The sequence below is a fragment of the Capricornis sumatraensis genome, chromosome 14 (assembly GCF_032405125.1).
Source record: "Capricornis sumatraensis isolate serow.1 chromosome 14, serow.2, whole genome shotgun sequence".
Taxonomy (NCBI): Eukaryota; Metazoa; Chordata; class Mammalia; order Artiodactyla; family Bovidae; genus Capricornis; species Capricornis sumatraensis.
The window spans coordinates 19,752,072-19,774,243 of NC_091082.1; the positions used below are offsets into that span (position 1 = coordinate 19,752,072).

A 22,172-nucleotide genomic window follows, 5' to 3' on the forward strand; every position below is an offset into this window, starting at 1 on the left:
AGTGCTCAGCTTTCTTTATAGTCCAACTCTCACATCCATACATGACTAATAGAAAAACCATAGCTTTGACTAGACAGACCTTTGTGGGTAAAGTAACGTCTCTGCTTTTTATAATGATGTTTAGGTTGGTCATAGCTTTTCTTCCAAGGAGCAAGTGTCTTTTAACTTCATGGCTGCAATCACCATCTGCAGTGATTTTGGAGCCCCAAAAAATAAAGTCTGTCACTGTTTCCATTGTTTCCCCATCTATTTGCCTTGAAGTGATGGGACCAGATGCCATAATCTTAGATTTCTGAATGTTGTGCTTTAAGACAACTTTTTCTCTCTCTTCTTTCACTTTCATCAAGGGGCTCTTTAGTTCTTCTTCAGTTTCTGCCATAAGGGTGGTGTTATCTGAGTGAGATTATTGATATTTCTCCCAGTAATCTTGATTCCAGCTTGTGCTTCATCCAGTCTGACATTTCACATGATGTACTCTGCATATAAGTTAAATAAGCAGGGTGACAATATACAGCCTTGGCGTACTCCTTTCCCTATTTGGAATCAGTCTGTTGTTCCATGTCCGGTTCTAACTGTTGCTTCCTGACCTGCGTACAGATTTCTCAGGAGGCAGGTCAGGTGGTCTGGTATTCCCATCTCTTTCAGAATTTTCCACAGTTTGTTGTGATCCACACAAAGACTTTGGTGTAGTCAATAAAGCAAAAGTAAATGTTTTTCTGGAACTCTCTTGCTTTTTCGATGATCCAGCAGATGTTGGCAATTTGATATCTGGTTCCTCTGCCTTTTCTAAATCCATCTTGAATATCAGGAAGTTCACGGTTCATGTACTGTTGAAGCCTGGCTTGGAGAATTTTGAGCATTACTTTACCAGCATGTGAGATGAGTACAATGGTGCAGTAGTTTGAGCATTCTTTAGCATTGCCTTTGGGATTAGAATGAAAAGTGACCTTTTCCAGTCCTGTGGCCACTGCTGAGTTTTCCAGATTTGATGGCATATTGAGTGCAGCACTTTCACACCATCATCTTTTAGGATTTGAAATAGCTCAACTGGAATTCCATCACCTCCACTAGCTTTGTTCATAGTGATCCGTCCTAAGCCCTACTTGACTTCACTTTCCAGGATGTCTGGCTCTAGGTGAGTGATCACACCATCATGGTTATCTGGGTCATGAAGATCTTTTTTTGTATAGTTCCTCTGTGTATTCGTGCCACCTCTTCTTAATATCTTCTGCTTCTGTTAGGTCCATACCATTTCTGGCTTTTATTGTGACTATCTTTGCATGAAATGTTCCCTTGGTATCTCTAATTCTCTTGAAGTGATTTCTAGTCTTTCCCATTCTATTGTTTTCCTCTATTTCTTTGCATTCATGGCTGAGGAAGGCTTTCTTATCTCTCCTTGCTATTCTTTGGAACTCTGCATTCAAATGGGTATATCTTTCCTTTTCTCCTTTGCCTTTAGCTTCTCTTCTTTTCTCAGCTATTTGTAAGGCCTCATCAGACAACCATTTAGCCTTTCTTTTTCTTGGGGACAGTCTTGATCACTGCCTCCTGTACAATTTGTGTTAATAAGGATCAGCATTGCCATCTGGACCATAAAAGAAGGCCACCTCTCGAGGAAAGATGATCTCGTTTCTAAGCTTGTTATAAGAGCTTCCTTTAATTTAGAAAGATGGTAATGATAACCCTGTATGCGAGACAGCAAAAGAGACACAGATGTATAGAATGGACTTTTGGACTCTGAGGGAGAGGGAGAGGGTGGGATGATTTGAGAGAATAGCACTGAAACATGTATACTATCATGTAAGAAACGAATCACCAGTCTAGGTTCGATACAGGATACAGGATGCTTGGGGCTGGTGCACGGGGATGATCCAGAGAGATGATACGGGGTGGGAGGTGGGAGGGGGGTTCAGGATTGGGAACTCATGTACACCCGTGGCGGATTCATGTCAATGTATGGCAGAGCCAATATATTGTAAAGTAAAATAAAGTAAAATAAAAATTTAAAAAAAGCTTCCTTTTAACTACATTTATTTAATTATGATATTGAAGGGAAATTGCATCCTTTCAGGGACAGTTTTTAAAATATTTCATAGTTAAAGCTGGCACAGATGCTGTGAAATAATATGGTATCCGTGGTTTGGAGAAAGATCTGAACAAAGTGTGAGAAATTAGAGACTGATCGTGGTCCTGTGCTCGCCAGCTCCCCTTACGTAGAGAATTTCTGGCTCTCTCTGCCACCCATCTCCTCTAAGCATTTTGCTTTTAATCTCTTTTTAACCCTGAACTCTATGTCTCGCCTCTCCAGGGTTTCTCATTGATCAAAGGCATCAACATCTTTCTTGCTCTTCTACTAATTCTCTCTAAAACAGACAGACCCCTACCAGGCTGAGTCTGTAAGTTTTCCAGATCATTCTGTTGCACATTTTCATTTCTCAGGGCTGCACCATTTCCTTCTCTACTCCCAGTCCATCTCCATCTATATTTGCCATAAGGAAGCATCCTCTTTGTGTGTTAAAAATAAAACTCCACTTTATAATGTAGTTTTTTTCTTAAAAGAAATAGAGTTTGAAGCATTATTATTTGTTACTATAAATAGGAATCCTTCTGGTGGCCCCCCAATTAGGTGACATAAAATCTTATACATCAGCCTCTGTAACTTAGTAGAATAATATATCATTTATATACTTCTGGGGATTAATAAATCAAATGAGATTTTAAACAATTTCAAATATAAGTGATTTTTAATAAGGCAGATCTAAACATTTGGCTTAGAGAAACACTGAAAAATCTCCTTCTGGTTTGGTTTACATTATTGATGACTGATTTTCATTTTAATGGATTATTTCAACCCCAGACTAGACAATAAGGAAGAAAACACAGATTTTGGGAGACAGAAGACCGTGCAGATGAACAGTATTTTTGATGTCCTGAAAGGATTGCTCACTTTATATCTTGGAAAATTATTAAGGATTTTACAGATCTGTTTTCCCAGGAATAGCAACAAGAATTGCTCTTTAAAAAGCCATGATGAAGGCAAGGATTCTAAGATTTCTTCATTGAAATCCCATGGGGAAGAAAGGACTCTAAGCATATCTCCTAAAAAGTTTAATCCAGGTTCAAAAATCATGTCTTAGATTAACACAGTCTCCCATGTGTGGGAGTCAATGTCTTTTGTTGTTGCCCAAGTTGCAGCTGACTCTTTGTGACCCCATGGTCTACAGCACGCCAGGGTCCTCTGTCCTCCACTATCTCCCAGAGTTTGCTCAAACTCATGTCCATTGAATCAGTCATGCTATCTAACCATCTCATCCTCTGTCATTTTCTTCCCCTCCTGTCTTCCATCTTTCCCAGCACCAGGGTCTTTCCCAACAAGTCAGCTCTTCACATCAGATGGCCAAAGTATTAGAGCTTTAGCATCAGTTCTTCCAATGAATATTCAGGGTTAGCTTCCTTTAGGATTGACTGGTTTGATCTCCTTGCAGTCCAAGGGACTCTCAAGAATTCTCTCCAGCACCACAGTTCGAAAGCATCAGTTCTTTGGTGCTCAGTCTTCTTTATGGTCCAGCTCTCAAATTGGTATATGATTACTGGAGAAACCATAGCTTTAGCTTCAACTGTATGGACCTTTTGTCAGCAAAGTGATGGCTCTGCTTTTTAATATGCTGTTTGTCCATGTCTTTAGTGATTACAATTTGAAACAACTTTTTCTGTCAAATGAGTACATTTGCCAGGGTGAGGTGGTACACTGCATTTTTCTTTTGGGTGGCTCCTTAACTTGTCCCGATAGGGCTAAAGTAGGAAGCAAATGAGCACTGGCATGCACAGACTCAATAGTTAAGGAAGCAAATGTGATCAGTACATTTCTTCCTAAAATATTTTCAGATTCATAAACTCTTTTGAAGCACAAGACTCTTCATCTCCAATCCAGATTGGATTGAGAACATCCAAGAAGGAAATGTTGATTATTTTTCTGGGGCAAAAAAGACATCTGCTGTTGATTCATCAGTTAATCTGTTATTTCAGTTAACGGCTACATAGTGAATACTTACTATCGACTGTCTACGAGGAGTTCTTCTAGTGCTAGAAGGTATTGTAGTGAATAATAGACAATACTTCTGCCTACTTTGGGCTAGTTGAGATGAGTGGCTGCTTGAGGGGAGAAAGAAAATTGGGTTGTTGCCTGTGTCTGATTTATAAATTTTGTTGCTATAAATATTCTTGTATGTAGCTTTTGGTGAACATTATACATATACATCTCTTTGGGATTGTAATTAGGAGGAAATATTTAGGATTGTGGAGAAGGTATATATTTGGCTCCAGTCAAAGGTAAGATGTTCAGAAAGTTCCTCTTCAGTGATGGCACATTAGTAGCTTGAAATTGGCTCTCAGGGAAGCATTTACATCATAGGCAATATGAGAATCCACACCCCTTTTTCCCAGTCCTGTCCAGTGCTCTCCTGAGAGTCAGCTGTTCAACATTTACAGGCATTCCACTGGCTTTAGTAGTTATTTTCTTATAGTTTTCCAAATTTGTATTTGCCTGCTTACCAGTTTATACTCCTGTCAACAACATAAAAGAATTCATGTTGTTCTATATTCTCACCACCATTTATTATCTTGATTTTTAATTTTAGCCATCCTGGTGGGTATGTAATAGAATGCCACTTTGAGTTTAATGGCACTTGGGAAAGTTTTAGGTTATTTAAATTAGCCTGCAACATGGATTTGTGAACGTAGACAAGCATTGCACGAATAAAATTGCCTAAAATTCATGCTACAGGAGAAATGCTTTTCTTCTACAGAAGACTAGAAATGCCCCCTATGTTAGATAATTTTCATCCTTTTAGAGATTTGAAACTTCATTTTAAACTTTCTCACTACTTCTTTTAGGTAGAAATGTCTGGATTTTGAAATCAAATGAAATTTACCAATGCCCCTTAAAAAAAAAAAAAAGTGTGATGTCAATATAAAAGATGAATTTCCTCTTGACTCCTACCTGTGTGGTCCAGTGGGATGACAGATGGTCTGAACAACAATGAGGTATTGGCTCTAACACCACATCAACTTCCTCATGGGTGTTTTGGGGTTGGGGAGGGGTTGGCTTTCTGTTTCACAACTGCAAGCAGCCTTCTCACTGGTGATTTGTGGTGATTGCTCCAGCCTCTTTAGCTTTATCTAAGTTACATGTTCTTCCACACGAAGCGACTGACTGATGGTGGCAGAGTTTAAAATAACTCAGTGCTATTGGATTTGAAAAGTTAAAAACTCTTTTAAACTAAAGCAGCGTTTGCTACTATATTTGAAAATGATCTATCTATCCAGTTGGACAAGCACAGCATATGCTTTTTGGTACATTTATTATTTCTTTCTTAATTTGGTAATGGGAAGTAAATGAGGGGATATAGGAATATATAAATACACACATTTTCAAAGAAGGGACACATTCTACAAAGCACTGCAGATATTATATCTGAGGAAGAACTTGGATGCCATGCAGATATGAAAAGTGCAAGTGGCATGGATGGAAATGAGTCCCCAGATACTGGTGATATAAAAAAGATACTGAGGAAGAACATATGGAAAACTCTATATGGTGATTCTGGATCTTGCCACTTTGGGGGGCCACCTTTAATTTAGCCTTTGTCCTAAAATGTTTTGCTTATCACATTATGTTGTATAAATAAAACTGTAGGACAACTGTTAACAAAACAAACCACAAAATCCTGTATTGATTTGGCTGTGCCATCTTTGCAAACATTTGTGCATTTAGCAAAGTAAACAATTATTTACACAGAATTCTTAGGGATTTTAAAGCAGATGGGATATGTCGATGGTTTGAATCCAGAAAGAGATTTGAGAGTCAAAGTGTAAATGAGTGTGATGGTGTAGCTCAGAAATTCTGAGGTCAGGAGGAGGTGACGGTTACAGGGAACAGTGTTCTCCAAGCTTCTACCAGTAATTCCACACCTCAACTTGGGTCCAATTTTTTGCTATCTTTGTCTCTCTTCACAGTCTGTCTTTCACTTGTCTCTTGGGCCCCATTCTTGCTTCTCAACCATAACTCTCTCCCTGGACCATTCACAATCCTATCAGAACACAAAGATGCTCTGATGCTTCCTGTCTTTGGGACAGAAATCTCAAACCTTCTAAGTTTCCCCCACCAATATCCCCTTCTTAGCTGAATGTGAGAGAGACAGAGGTGTGTCTGTTTCCCTGTTGGCTTTCTCTCCTACTCATCCTGGCAGGAGTCTTGTGGCTGGCTCTTCCGTACTATTCCCTGAACGTAGCTACAGTGAGCAACACTGGTCACATCGAGGTTGCCAAGTCACCAGACATTTCCGCCCTGGTTTTCCTCTTCCCTAGTTCATCCTTCCTTCTCTCCTCTTTGTTTGCCAGGCTCCAGTCACAGCTGTCTTCTCTTGGATCTTTGAACAAGTCTAGCTCTCTTCCTCCTCAGAGTGTATGCACTACTTCCATCTTGGCAGGAGAGGGCTTCTCTCCACTCTCTGCATGATAATTTCTCACTATTAGGTCTGAGCTTTAATGTCATCTTCTCAGAGTAGCCTCCCCTAATAATTTTATTTAAACTCATCCCGTCAGTGCTTCTCTCTTAGCTACTTGTTTCTAGTTTGCATTTATAATATATTTTACATATTTGTGTATGTATGGTCAGGGGCTTGCTTCTCATTTTCTCCGTCTTCCTCAGAGTATAAACTCCATAAAGACAGTTTATATTCTAGGGACCAGGAACTTACCTAGAACTGTGCTAGGTATTATCTATGAATGAGTAAAAATGGAACCAGATTACAGTTCATATTATTACTATGTTTTCATTCTAAAAAGTGTTGTTTTGAATTCAAGCAACTAAGTGAAAGAGGAGAGTCTCAAGTATTTTGTGTGTATTTTCGGTCACTCAGTCCTGTCTGACTCTTTGCAACCCCATGAACTGTAGCGCGCCAGGTTTTCCTATTCTTCCCTATCTCCCAGAGTTTGCTCAAGTTCATGTCCATTGAGTCGGTGCGTTTTTTAAGAGTTTCATTTTTCATATATGTGATACTGCTATAAATAAACTAACTTTTCAAAGAATTTTCATCCAAAAAATTTAGGTAACATTTTAAAAGCTTTGGATTTCATCGTCTAACACCCCACTTAACCGAATCTGAGTGCATTCAATTTAAGTAACAGTGTGTGCCTTTGTGCACTGTGAAAGCTGCTAATGTTCCTCAAGTCCACTTCTCTCCACTGGGTGACTTCGAGTTCTGCCTTCCTTCCGAGCTCTAATGTCATATGATTTGGGTCATTCCCCTTAGTCTTGTTAGCTTTCACTTCCCAGTGTAATTGCAGCCAGAAGTGCAGGGTAGTTTGAATGCTTTTGACAGGAAGAGCTCTGGATAATCTTTTATTAATGTAATTAGCTTGGCTTAATTAAGGGTCAAACCTGAGGGGCTTCTCCAACCATTGCTATTCTATACCCTGCTTTAAATGCTTTTAGTCTTACCCAGGGAACTTCCATTCCACAACAGATAAATCCCAGCAGGACGTTCTGACCTGGTTCTGTCCCCAGAACACACAAACAGATAAATTCAACTTCAGCTCCACGGTCCTGGTGTTTTTGACTTGTTAATCTTTTCCAAGGCTGCATGGCAGAGACATGACTTCTGTCCTGTTTTTACTTTATTCTCTCTTAACTCTCAATTCTTTTTCAACACTAAAATCAAAGGATTATCTTCAAAAAGCTATTGATAACTACATATATGTCTGAGAAAAGCGGCAGACCCTGATAGCAACACAAGGGTTTTCCATTATTCCTTTTCTTCAGAAGACAAATTCTTACAAAATAGCTTTTTTTAAGGAAAAAAAAATAGGTATTATTGCTTCATACTGCTGTCAGTTTCTGCTGTACAGCAAAATGTATCATCCACACATATACATATATCCCTTTTTGGATTTGCTTTCCAATTAGATCACCACAGAGTTCCCTGAGATATACAGTAGGTCTTCATTAGTTATCTGTGTTAAACATAGTAGTGTATACATGTCAATCTCAACCTCCCAGTTCACCCCCCTTTCCCCCTTGGCATCCCTATGAATATTCTCCACATCTGTGTCTCCGTTTTGCAGATGGGCTCACCTGTACCATTTTTCCAGATTCCACATATACACATTATTTTTTTCTCTTTTGACTTCCCTCTGTATGAGAGTCTCTGGGTCATCCACATCTCTGCAAAGGACACAATTTGTTCTTTTTTATGGCCGAGTAGTAGCCCATCTTATCTACTCATGCTGGTGGACATATAGATTGCTTCCATGTCCTGGCTATTGCAAATAGTGCTGCAATGAACATTAGGGAGCACATATCTTTTAGAATTATAGTTTTCTCTGGGAGTGGGGTTCCTGGGTCATATGGTAACTCTGTTTACAATTTTTTTTAAGGAACACCCATACTGTTCTCCATAGTGGCTTTATCAATTTACATTCCTACCAACAGTGTAAAAGGGTTCTTTTCTCCACATCCTCTCCAGCATTTATTGTTTGTAGATTTTTTGATGATGGTCTTTTAACTGGTATGAGGTGATACCACACTGTAGTTTTGATTTGCATTTCTCAAATTACCAATGACATGTTTCACAGAATTAGAACAAAAAAATTTTAGTTAGTTATGAAAACACAAAACACCCCCCGCCAAGCAACTTTGAAAATGTTCTATTTCATTCTTTCACATGTAGCTGTCCAGTTTCCCCAGTACTACTTGTTGAAGAGTGTTTTCTCCATTGCAGTTTCTTCCCTTCATCATAGATTAATTGACCATAGGCATCTGGGTCTATTTATGGGTCTTCTATCCTATTCCATTGATCTATGTCTTTATTTTTGTGACAGTAGCATACTGTCTTAATTATGGTAGCCCTGTAGTATCGTCTGAAGTCAGGGAGCCCGATTCCTCCTGCTTTATTTTTCCTTCTCAAGATTGCTTTGGCTATTTGGAGTCTTTTGTGCTTCCATACACATTTTAACCTTTCTGTTCTGCTGCTGCTGCTAAGTTGCTTCAGTCGTTTCCGACTTTGTGCGACCCCATAGACAGCCGCCCATTAGGCTCCCCCCTCCCTGGGATTCTCCAGGCAAGAACACTGGAGTGGATTGCCATTTCCTTCTCCAATGCATGAAAGTGAAAAGTGAAAGGGAAGTTGCTCAGTCGTGTCTGACTCTTCCCGACCCCCTGGACTGCAGCCTACCAGACTCCTCTGTCCATGGGATTTTCCAGGCAAGAGTGCTGGAGTTGGGGTGCCATCGCCTTCTTTCTTGTTCTAGATTTTTTTTTTTTAATGCCATTGGTATTTTAATAGGGATTACATTGCATAATACATGCATATGAATAAAATACCCTAAAATTATATTTCAAGAATCTTGTCCTAATTTTTATTACTCCTGATTGCCTTTTCTCATAGGAAATTTTTTTTTTCCTTTTTCCATAGGAAATCAAATTCTATTTTGTTCTTTTAGTTGCTTTTAAAAAACTATCACCCTTTTTATCAAACACCCCTAAGTGCAACTTCAGAGCCTGAGCTTCCGTCATCTCTGCAGGAGCCAGCTCTGGGGCTCTAGGTCACTTCCCTGAGTCGTGTACAAACAGGCTCTCACATCCAGTCCACCTCCTACCTCCTAGGCCCCTTACCTCACATGAAGACTTCCCTATTGGCACTGAGGTATCAGCGGGCACACTTGGTGACGGTTTGCTTAATGTTAAGTGAACCTTTGTCCAGTGAGATATGGAAGCTGGTGATTGTCTTCTTCCCTGTTATTGTTTAGTTGCTAAATTGTATCTAATTCTTCTGCAGCTCCATCGACTGTAGCCCACCAGTCCTTCCTCTGTCCATGGGATTCTCCAGGCAAGAATATTGGAGTAGGTTGCCATTTCCTCCTCCAGAGGATCTCCCCGATCCAGGGATTGAACCCAAATCTCCTGCATTGGCAGGATTCTTTACCACTGAACCTCCAGGAAAATCTTTCCTGGATTCCCACCAGAATGGGCTGTCTCCACTCAAGGTCATTTATATGGGATTTCACTGGATGTTCTTGCGAGAGTGAACCAGTGGTTGTGCTTGATGAGAGGCTGACCTGCTTTACACCTTGGCAACCACCTTTCATTAGTGCCCTTATTTCCCCATTTATCCTCCTCTGTCCCCAATAAAAGAGCAGCTTGTCTGCCTTTGCCTCAGGGTCTGCATTCTGAGGAACCCAGGTCAAAACTCTGTATTTCTAAACAACTTGTTCAAAGTCATCTCTCTTGATTTTTCAATTTAAGACATTATCAATTGAATTTCTTCATGAAAGATAAGGACTTAGTGGTTTTACATTTTTATTCACCACCCAATACTTTTTTTCTCTCCCTATTCCCTCTACTCCTGGAGAACGAAATGGCAACCCACTCCAGTATTTGTGCCTGGGAAATCACATGGACAGAGCAGCCGGGCTACAGTCTGGGGCCACAGAGTTGTACACGACTGAGCAACTAAACCTATCCCCTCTATTGGCTTCCTCGGTGGCTCAGGGGTTAAAAAAAAAAAAAAAATGCCTGCTAATATAGCCAAACACTAAATCTATAAATATCCTGTTTACATACATAATTTTCATAACCACTTTATAATGTTGCTATTACCATCACCATGTAGCAAAAGATGTGTTGAGAGGTTGAGTGGCTTGGCAAAGGTTACACAGTTGGGTGATTTCTAATTGGTTGTCTTTCATATTCATTTGAGATTCTCTCACAGTGAATCCAGGGAAGTTTACATAATCTAAATATCCTTGGGTGAGAGCTGAAACACATTTATAATCACACTCTACCAAATGCCTAAGTCTTTTAGAAAAGTTGCTTTTGGCTGAATGGTGACGGGATCATAAACCTTACAGTCTTATGAAAGCACTCAGGGGCTACACATTTTTTAAAAATTTCATTTCTTGTGGAAAACAGAAAACGTTCTTAGTTGTATTCTGTTGCTGAATTTTAACCCGGGAGTAAGAGATGCCTTTCTCTGTGAAACAGAGCAGGACACTTTCATCTGTTTTCCCCCGAGGGGCTGGCTTTGGGGGCGAATTTTTGTGGTAAGCTGACTCAGGGTCAGGGAATGTCAGGAGTGCAAAAGCCAACAGAACCCTGGACAGGAAGAACAAAGGATGGGATCAGGTGAGGACCATAAGTAGAATACCTGTCCGGGAAGGGTCAGACGCTGGTGACGCGGAGTTAACCAATCAGTTAGAGCTAGATTCAGGTTCTATACACCACCAGGTTGGGTCTAAATCTGGTTAATGAAGCTGAAGTCCTAACTGGAGATAAAAAGTTTAAGCTGGGGAAGCTGCAAAAGTCACGTTTTATAAAAGTGAACACATGCTAGGATCCCCTGGTGGCTCGGTGGTAAATTACCCGCCTGCCAATGCAGAAGACATGGGAGATGCAGGTTCGATTCCTGCGTCAGGAAGATCCCCTGGAGAAGGAAATGGCTCTCCACTCCAGTATTCTTGCCTGGAGAATTCCATGGACAGAGGAGCCTGGGGGGCTACAGTCCATGGGGTTGCAGAGTCAGACACGAATGACTCACCACCACCACCTGCAGCTAAATGCTGGTGGAGCCGGGGGGGGGGGGGGGGGGGGGGAAAGTAGCACACCACAGTTCTGCCTAGTTACTGTATGACCAAAACCCCAAAAAGGATACACTGCTGCCCAAATCCTACTTTATTTCTCCATGGGGTGGAGTTCCCTTATAATTTTTCTCCTCAAATTCCTACATCAACTTGCTTTAAACTACATTAATGCTCCTCAATTTATTTCATCATCAGTAACTCTTTTATACTTCCTTTTTGTGCTCAGTGGTGCATTATGGAATAAAAATGCATAACTAAGAATGCCAACTCTTTAAAATCAAAACCACCATAAACATCAGTAATGCCCAGCTGGGCTCAAATAACTAATGAGCCACGAACAAGTTCCTCTGATCTCCCCCAACCATTACAAATACACTGACTTGATAAATCTTCACATGACTCCATTTTAAAGAGAAACATGTTCATGTTATTTAACAAGATTAAAAAAGAAAAAAATCAATGCTATCACCACACTTACATCTTTAACACTGTAAACTGCATGATGGCAGTTCTGTGAATATACATTACCATATTTTTTCACAGTGAATGTTGTATGACCCAAATGAACCTCCACTTGGATTTTTTTGGCAAATGAAGCCCAATGAAATATCCAAATGTGATAAATAGAATCTCTCAGATGTCTTGTTTCTTATGGTCTCAGCCCTATTCATATCAGTTTCATGATATAAATCAACATTCTCTAGATGAGGGTGAATTGTAAACTATAAATAATTCTATGCCAAAGGATCTACAAATAATTATGAGGCAGATTCAACAGCACAGCCTTCTCCAGGGCTAATTTTACTGTTTTTCTGTGGTTATTTAATAAAACTGACAGGGAAAGTCTTCTAACCAACCATAAACGTTGATCATTATACAATTAAATATAAAAGGAAAGTGTTTTAGAAAATGACAGGAAAAAACCTTATTTGGCAATGTGCTGTTACTTATATACTAGCACCTCTGAGCCCTAAAACAAATTCAACATTTATAACTCATGCTACATCTATTTTAGTTAGTGAAAGCTCACCCAAGAGCAGAGGTTTAAGGAACAGGAAGCAGAATAAAATATATATTTAGTGGGCACTTATGAATTGGATGGAAATTAAGTTTGAATATGGCCCATTAAACTCTTCATTAAAGACATTCTGCTGCAGAAGATTCACACATTATTACTGGCCCCACCGATATGATGCTGCTGCTAATGATTTGATTATGTGGGAGTAGAGTTTTTTTGAAACTTTAAAAGTTGGGATGCTCAAACTGTAAAGATAATGTAATTTATCAAGATACACTCTTAATTCTATTACAATAAGGATATAGGAAATGTGACCATAACCAAGCTGTTAAGTTCAGCCAGGCACATAGTTTATTATCTTTATGAAGAACTATGAGTCACTATATTGTTTAACTTATTAACAGAAAAGGTGACTATATACGTACTTAGTTTTCAAAGTGGAAACTTATATTGCATTTATTTTCCAAGCAGAGGAATACTATGCCTGAAAAAAAAATCTCATGAATCACTTATCATCTATATCCTACCCCACACTACAGTTTTTGTCTTCTTGATTGAATGTAATTTTTCTGTCTTCTTGTTTGGTGGGGGGAGAGAGAGAGAGAGAGAGAGAGAGAGAGACAGAGAGTGTGTGTGTGTGTGTGTGTGTGTGTGCATGCATGCATGCATATTGGGGTGGGGGGAGTAGTATTAAAGCACTACAAAACATTTTATTCACAATTAAACCTGAGACTTAAAATCCAGTGAAATTAAATTAGAACACTTTATCAGGTTTCGACTTAAACTCTATTCAAGAACCACTTTGAGAAATAAAAAAATTGATGGATAAACAATCACTTATACTGCCTATACCATGTACATCAACTGCATTACATATGAAGCACTAAAATCAAACATGGAGGTTAAATAGCTTTTGGTAAATTTGAAGTGGATAGAAATGGAATTCAGTGGCAATATTCTGAGAGGTAGGTCATTTACTAAAATTTGACATAGTATCACCCCACTTTTTGAACTTCGGCAATAAAGCTAGTTTTATTTAACTTTACTCACTTAAATGGCACACATTTGTAACTCCCAAGAAATTCTTATAAACACTACCTAAAATAATACATAAAAAAACAGACCAATAACCTGCAAGTGTTATCCATTTACTAAATGTAATTCTTTATACATCTATTATACATTTAAATTTCTTTTCTTACTTATTATTCCAACATGTTAATGTAGAAACCATGCTGGGGTCTCCAGTCGGCAATGAGCTGGCAATGTGGCAACGAGCTGGCCAGAACACGTAGCACGTGGCATTTCAAAATTTCTAATCCAATTCTTAAGTCAAATTCAGTCATTTCTCCCCTCTTTCATTTCTAAAGTTAATATGCCATAGCTAGAGTAGTCCATTCCACATCAAATCCAACTGAATAATAAAAGCTCAGTCATATAATATTAAAGTTAATGCCATTATTTTTCATGGTTCTTTTAATTTTGACCAGCTTTTGTAAAGAATGCATTTGGAATATTATAAAATATACCACTGGTCTTAAAAAACTTTATAAACTAATTTATAAACTAGTAAGACTCATGGAACCGTTATCTGGAAGAGTGGCAATTTATTCCTGGCCACATATGTATACCCTATCATCACAGCTTCTATTATTAATACCAATAAAATAGAATTGCTATGTAATAAGAAATATGGCAACTAAATACCCCCCTCCCCACCTTCCAAAAAAAAGAACAATGTCATCACTTTAATTTTATTAGGAGTCACAATATTTTTTATTTAGGAAAAATACTTCCTTCAATGTTCATTAGATAATGAATCTTATTTAAATGAATAATTTACTTTTACTTTTCTGTGTAAACCAATTAAAAAGTATGCCTCTTTCCCTTCATAAGCAAACTCTAATTCTGCATGGCAGATAAGAAATTAATACTTTATTTCCTTCTAACTTAAAAATTATGAAATTTTCCTCATTATGAATCAGTTATTTCTTTTGGACTGTTGTCATGCTGCTGTTGAAAGAAAAAGTTAGTAAAGGATGGATACATGGGAAACAAATCATAAAGTATAAGACTAGTTTATAAGGAAATATATTAAACATTATTTAAATATTAAACAAAATAATCCTACATTAAATAAATAAGACTTGAATTTGTCATCTGGAACCATAGGCCAATACCACCAATAATGGGGATGGTCTAGTGCAAAAGATGGCCACAAAAGAAAAAAACAAAAACAAAAAAAAGGAGGAGACGACACAATATTAAATTGTTTTCATATTTAACCAGTGATTTTCAATCCTTTTTCAACATAAAATTATCTGAAGGACTTTTAAAAAATACTGATGAACGGGTCTCATCCCAGACAAATAAAATCAGAAACAGGATTCAGGTAATGGAATTTTTAAAAGGGCCCCAAGTGATTCTAGTAAACAGTCAGAGTTGAGAGCTGCTGATGGAAACCCACAAGCTTCTGATTGTTGCCCGACTCAGAAAGGTATCCTATGAATGAAGAAAAGGAGCTTTATTTTACTGGTGGGACAAGACACGGGTGTCTCCAGTTACTTGTGGATAAATCAAGCTTACTAATGTGTATTTCATTTCCATCAAAATATGTGCATAGGACACTTCATTCACTGTAATTCTATATTTTCAAGCTCCAAGATCAAGTAGAGTCAACGCTTTGTAATAAACCAGTTATACTGAAACTCCATCACTCATTCATGCACAGAACATTTACTGAATGCCTACTATGTGCAAGGCACTGTGACAGGCACTGCTATAGGACCTGGAGTCATGAGAAAGGAAGAGTGATTGGCCAGAAGCTTGGTGGTTTTTTTTTTCCCTTAGAATTCACGGCTATAAAATGAATTCCATGGACCTAGATAAGGGAATGAATTTTTTAAAAAGGAAAAGAAATTAAGTATGTATTAAAGGTCTGATTTTAAGATACATGAAATAGCATATTTGTACTTTTCCTAATGATTTCCAGAGCCTTTGAATACACGTAAGGCAAATTCAAGATAGAAAACTAAACCCTATTGAAAGCAGATGTTCTGAGTTATAACCACACTCTGTAAAAGTAAATTTCATACAGAAGTATAAATACTAAAAATCTTTATAGAAAGGTAGTTCATGTCCACTTGTAGTAGTCTTAACAAGTAATCTTACATTAAAATATTACAGATTCTAGTCCTTGACTATTTCATCATGGAGAAAGTTCATACAATACATAATTTATTTTGAAAACAGACTTATATACTGAGAAATTCTAATGTGAACAAATTTGAGTTTTCTTTTCAAGAAGGAAGGACGCAGAGAAGGTAAGAAGGGGGGGCGGGGCACAATCTGTTCAAATCTTATACATATCCTAAAGCCTAATAATTTAAAATGCTGACTGCTTTTTTCCTGAAGAACCTAGTAAATTCCATATGAATAAATACTTTTCCTATTCATTACTGACATGGACTTTTGTGGTTACTTAAAAAATAAATAATAAGTGCTTCCCATTTTTATGACAGCATTAGATTTCAAAATGAGGCTAGGTAATGTCAGCTTAAGCCAGAAAGGAGCTAAATGTGGGGGGAGGGGAAGGATGGGAATGGCATAAGATGAATGATCAGCAACAATTCTAGTGGTAAAAACTCTTTAGGGGAGTAAAGGGTCCAAGTTGCTTTTTAAGGAATAAAGGATGGATCAAGACTCAAGAAAAATGTTCATTCATTGTACCTTGGAGGCAACACTCTGTCTAAAGTACAGAAGTAGTAAAATATTTTACTAAGTTAAAATATAGGTTTTATATTTTATATGATATTGAATACACACATAAAAATACCAGTGTTTTCATCTTGTTTCTGTTCAGACACTTAATTAAGCAAATATGTTCTTTGGTGTCTGGGAGAGTTATCAATATTAAAGATAATGGAAGATAAGAACATGCCTAGAAATAGAAGACTCAAAATCCTATACCATATAAAGGAAGAACTGAAGGTGGACTTATGAGAAAAGATAAAGTTACACTGCAGAAGGACTTATACATTTCTTTCCCCCGAATCATATTCTGGCTCCCAAAATAAAAAGTATTATAGCCTATTAGGTTTTTAATCTTGTGTTTTGAGATTTTTCAAGTGGAAAGATATCACAGATAGAAATATATCACTCTAACTTTTACAATTACCAAAGTCAGTGAGAAGAATGTACATTCATTCAATGTATTCATTATAAGTAAAGAAGTCTTGAAAAACTGAACAGTTCAACCAAAGCTGAAGAACTGTTCTTGATTTTTCATTATTCCTTTTTAAATAAAGAGAAAGTATAGTACACATACAGGCTGACATTTTGATTCATTCAAAATAGTCACATCCCTTTGCTTGGTTTTTGAAGTTTCAGAGACTAAAATTTAATACCATTCATAACATAGTATTTTCAATAAAAGGAATTAAAGAGCAATGAAAAATCAGAAGCAAGATGGCTTAGAGAGCCTTATAACCTCTACATATACACACATTTGTAACCTGTATTTATTTTCTAGAGAAACAAATTTTAAGTGATGCTAACGTAACCAATGGAGAAAAAACTTCTATCAAAATATACAATTTCCATTACAGACTAGAAGACTAATATTAAAAAAATAGTTGTAAGCCAAAAAGTTTGCTTATATGGATGATAGGCATCATCCCTTTGAAGCATAAATCATCAAATAAGGTTTTATAAAAGATCGATCCGTGACCTTCTTCATTTTTAAGTTCTTGATAAATTCATAAAGCTTCAGTCCCAGTCTTTAGAGCATGGTGTATCCACGGTGTTATCATCTTAACTCAGATTTCCAGAAAAGCAAGAAAACAAGTAACTCAGAATCTCAAGTGAGATTTGTGCTTTACCATGTACCTGAAAAATATTATAATAGGTCATAAGGATTATAGGAATTTTAGAATTTTTAAAATACTACATGTAAAAATAAGTATTGGTATTTTTAAAGCTTAAAATCAGCAGTGGAAAAGGATGTTTTGCTTTCTAAAAAGTAGATACTGTAACCCTTGGGAATATAAAGATTTCTGAAGTAAGCCAGAAAAACCATTCATCTTATTAATTTCTACAATGTAAGAGCTTCTGGCTAAGATAATTAATGATTCTCTTTAATATATTATCAATTACAACCACTGGGTAATCTCAATCATCTCTGTCTCTGAGGAAACACCCAAGAAAGTTACAGGCTTTAGAAAGTACCTCAAACGAGAACAGGTTCAGTGGTACTGTGATCATACGCTGTCCTTACTTTCCAATTATAAAACTGATATTATTGTAAAGGGCTTTAGAAAAAAACAATTTATACTAGTAATTAAGATAAATTCAAAAACCAAATTCCTTTCACGAGCTACCAGGTACCCATACCTCGAGTCAGAAACCTTTCGAAAGGTCCTGTCAAAAAATGACAGGACTGCTTAAAGCCAGTTCCTTGGATAGACAGAAAACAAGGTTCAGACAAGTCACAGGGCTCATTAGAGCCAAATTGCAAAACCAAGACCAAATCTGAGTCTTTGAACTCAGGTTTAGTGTTCTCCCTACTAAGCTTTAAGCCCTTTCCCCCTTTGTTTCCAAAGTCAATACAACAAAGATACTTTGCTAATTACCTATTTTAGATCAACATCAAATTAGGCAATGTTTCAAAGGGGAGCTGCGGGATATGGTTCACAACTTTAAGGAAACTAAAATACAACTGAGAGACAGGAAAACTACTGCAATAAAGCAGAAGTAAGTGCATTTTAGGATCATGATTACCTATCCAATGTTTCCCAGAATCGTAAGAAAACTGGTCTGTCCAGATGACGTTTGTGATAGCTGAGTTCTAATACTGTTACGTCCCATTTCTGAACGTTTGGGTCCAGACGAACTTCATCATATTTGAGATGGAAGGCTTTAACTAGAAGTAGGAGAAATAACGTTCTTTATTCAAACTGCAATCAACATTATAAAAATATTTTATTAAGGAATAAAAAACCAACCACAGACATTAACCGAAAAAACTTAAAAGAAAAAAAAGTTCAATCTTTCTTCTACCGAAAAAGCTTCATTACAACCTAAGTGATCTCTAAAATAGAGGCTAAGCACTGTAGTATCCCCCAAAACATTTAATTCAACAAAAATTTACTGAGGCTTATACACGCCAGCCACTGGGGACTGCAATGAAGAATGAAGTAAAATAAAATGCGTACGATCCAGTGAAGGATAAGAAGAAAATGCCTACTCACATACAGCATGATAAAGGTAGTAGAATATCACAGAAACACCAGAGAGTAGTTTACCCAGATTACGGGATTCAGAAAAGGCTTGGATAGTTAGGGTGGCATAAGAATTAGGCAAACATAGAACAAAAGTGACCCAGTTAACAAAAGAGCATGTTCAAAGAGAAACTAGTTTAGTTTAGAAACTAAAGAAATTTAACAAAGTTGCGTCATGGAAAGTAACACAGGAAATGGATGAAGGATAAGACCACAGAGGTTCAGAGCAATGTTGATCCTAAAGGCCACATTAAGGAGCTTGCATGGTTGCCTAAGAGATATAACGACCCACTCTGCAAAGTGTTTAGCAGAGACCAATGATACGGTATAAAACCTAGAGGAGAGACAGACAGATCTGCTCTACTGGGGAGAACATACACATATGACAGGAAAGATTCAAGAGGTAGTTAGTAAGTGGGACATGGTAAGAAATGATGGGACATGGTAAGAAATGATGAGAAAGGAAGAGGAACTGGAAGGTCTCTAGAGAAGTTGACCTGGACATAGATATTTACTTGATATAAAAAGAGTCTAGCAAAGATCCTGAGAAACAGGATTTCAGGCAGGAGCAAGCTCAGAATGCCCTACCCAAGAACAACTCTCTGTAGGCAATGTCCTACGTGTAGATCCTACTCAGCCATGATAAAAAAAAAAAAAAAAATCTGAATTTTACTTCAAATGTGATAATAAACCACTGGGTAGTTTGAAGCAAGAAGGTGAAATTATTTTCACTTTCAAACGCTATCTCTGGGGAGATTAGAGACTCTAGGACAAAACTTCCCAACAAATGTATGCTGCCAAGGTTGATAGGTTTTGACCACAGAACACTGACTCTGAATCTTCCTCCTTGATCATCTATCTGGTTGGATAGATAGCAGTTTATCCTCAGCAGTTTATCACTAGTGGTATTTGTAATCAGGTTATCATCAGTGGAGTGTTAGTTTTACTTGTGCACATGGAGGACATTTTGCTTTTCTTTCCTTTTTTTACTTTTTCTTCCAACATTCAAGATATAAACATTACTATAACCATTATGATCTAGTATTAGGAGTTTCTAAAGAGAAAATGATTGACTGTTAATTGTTTTTAATAGCTCTTTATAGACTGCTTGTTCCATATCATTTGCAGGCTTACTGGCTTTTGATGTTAATAATTAATCAAGGTCTAATTCTTGATTAAAATACAAAATAAACCATTTGTGACCCTCCAACAGCCCAAAAAACACATAAACATTATTGCTAAAGTATTTGCTTTTATACTCTCCTGAGTATATTATTTGCTAAAGTATTTGCTTTTATACTCTCCTCACTGAGTATATCATTTATTTTGAATTTAATTCAAATTAATCGATTTAAACCAGTTCATTAAAGGGGCTGTATGTTATGGATTCAGAAAAGCCATTTTCAAAATACTTATTATATATGGAGAAAATATTTGTTTCTTTAAATTTTTAAATCAAATGAAGTCACTATTCAGTACTCTCTACTCTGCTCATTACATGTTTCTGTTTTCTGATCTTCTCATTATTTGTTTCGAATCATTCTTAAAAATACATGAGTTATAATTTTTTAAATGACTTATTTAAAGTCACAAGGGCCAATAATCCCCTTTACTAATTTCAATAGATATAGTTTACATAGCATTTATTTTTCAACAGAATGCATAATTTTTAAATTAAAACTGAGTATCAGAGTTCAAAAAGTTTATGTTACAAAATGAGGAAACAATTTCTTTCATCACAGAAAGTATCTTATTAGCATGAAGCAATGGTGGCAAGCAAACTTAAACCAAGACATCACCATAAAATATCTTTCTTACTCAGAGAAAGACATAGTTTTTAGGCCTCACCAAAAATGGAAGAAATAAGACTCTTTTATAACTAGACAGTTATCTGGGAGTACTAAAGCAAAACTTTACAAAATGTGTTGTTCATTTTCTGCAAACTGCATGACTGTTGTCGATACATTTTTTGCAGAAACAAAGAAAAGAAACAGAAGAGGTGCTCTTATATAGCATTTTGGTAGATACATGATGGCATGGAAAATGACAAAGGTTGTCATTTACAAATCTTGGACTTGAAGCCTAAAACAGTATTTTTAAAATCAGTATCAAGCTCAAATTTCTCATAATTTTGAAGATTTTATTTGGCAAAATTTTATAGAGTTTAATAGTTAAGATCTTCTCTAAACCTCTCTATTTTATTATGCAGCACAAAGAAAATATATTTTTTTACCAAGTACCCTCAGTTTACCCCTATGCTATACAGATATTATCATTTTCCATGTAGATTGGGGGAAAGATGAGAAGCTACAACACTCAAGAGTTAATTTACAGCAAGGAGACCAGCTCCTCCGTCCGTGCGGTTTTCAAGGCATGAGTACTGGAGTGGGTTGCCACTTCCTTCTCCAGGGAATCTTCCCAACCCAGGGATCGAACCCAGGTCTCTCACATTGTAGACAGACTCTTTACTATCAGAGCCACCAGGGAAGTCCAGCTAAAAGCTAGGAGATGACATATTTCTAAATTTCTGGCTTATGCAAATTACTAAAAACACTGAGGAAAAGAACAGTCTGGGGAGGATGGAGAACATAAGACAACAGATTCCTCTCAGAAGAGGCAGAGCCCAATGCACCAATGGGACTTCACAGGGAGCCACCTGGTCACTGGTGAGACAGAGAGGCCCAGAACATCAGCCAGAGACATAACTTAGAACTAAGGACAGAGATGGTGACAGGAAGCCACCAGATCTCCTCGAGTGCGTGTCTATAATTAAAGCAGGAGAGAAGTGGGAACACAAAAATGTCACTGATGTCACTGAAAGCCAGAGGAAAAATAGCTAGAGTCTGAGTAAATGTAACAAGCCCTCAGAAAAGGACATTTTAAGAAGAGGAAATGGATCAAGAGTAATATGGTAAGGAGACCAAAAGTAGCCAATATCCGGATCCCTGTGGGAGCAGCTCAGTGGGTGAGCAGGTACCACCACAGCTGCCTGCGATCAAGCAGAAAGCAAGACAACTATTTTAAAGACTTGGCTGTGGAGGGAAAGGAGAGGAAGCTAGAAGAAAAGGTGAGGGAAGAGGAAAGGGTTTTTCTTCCATGTGTTTTAGATGGAAGGGCAAGAGTACTTTCATTTTAAATGCTGGTTAAGTAAAGAAGGAAGGTTTACGAGAAAGAATAATTCATGGAAGAAAATCATAATTGTTCATTAAAAAAAATCTCTAAGTCCTTATCTAAATTTC

At 37.3% G+C, this 22,172-nt stretch overlaps 1 protein-coding gene across 1 annotated transcript in view; it reads right to left on the reverse strand.

The window, feature by feature from the left end:
- Nucleotides 1-14,526: 14,526 nt before the first annotated feature.
- Nucleotides 14,527-22,172, reverse strand: part of CDC73 (cell division cycle 73) — an 87,781-nt gene continuing 80,135 nt past the window's right edge. The window contains exons 16-17 of the mRNA XM_068985869.1: nucleotides 18,434-18,575; nucleotides 14,527-17,542 (exon numbers count right to left, since the gene is read on the reverse strand). Coding sequence (XP_068841970.1) covers nucleotides 17,506-17,542; nucleotides 18,434-18,575 — 179 coding nt within the window. The 3' untranslated portion in view covers nucleotides 14,527-17,505. The remainder of the gene's footprint in view (nucleotides 17,543-18,433; nucleotides 18,576-22,172) is intronic.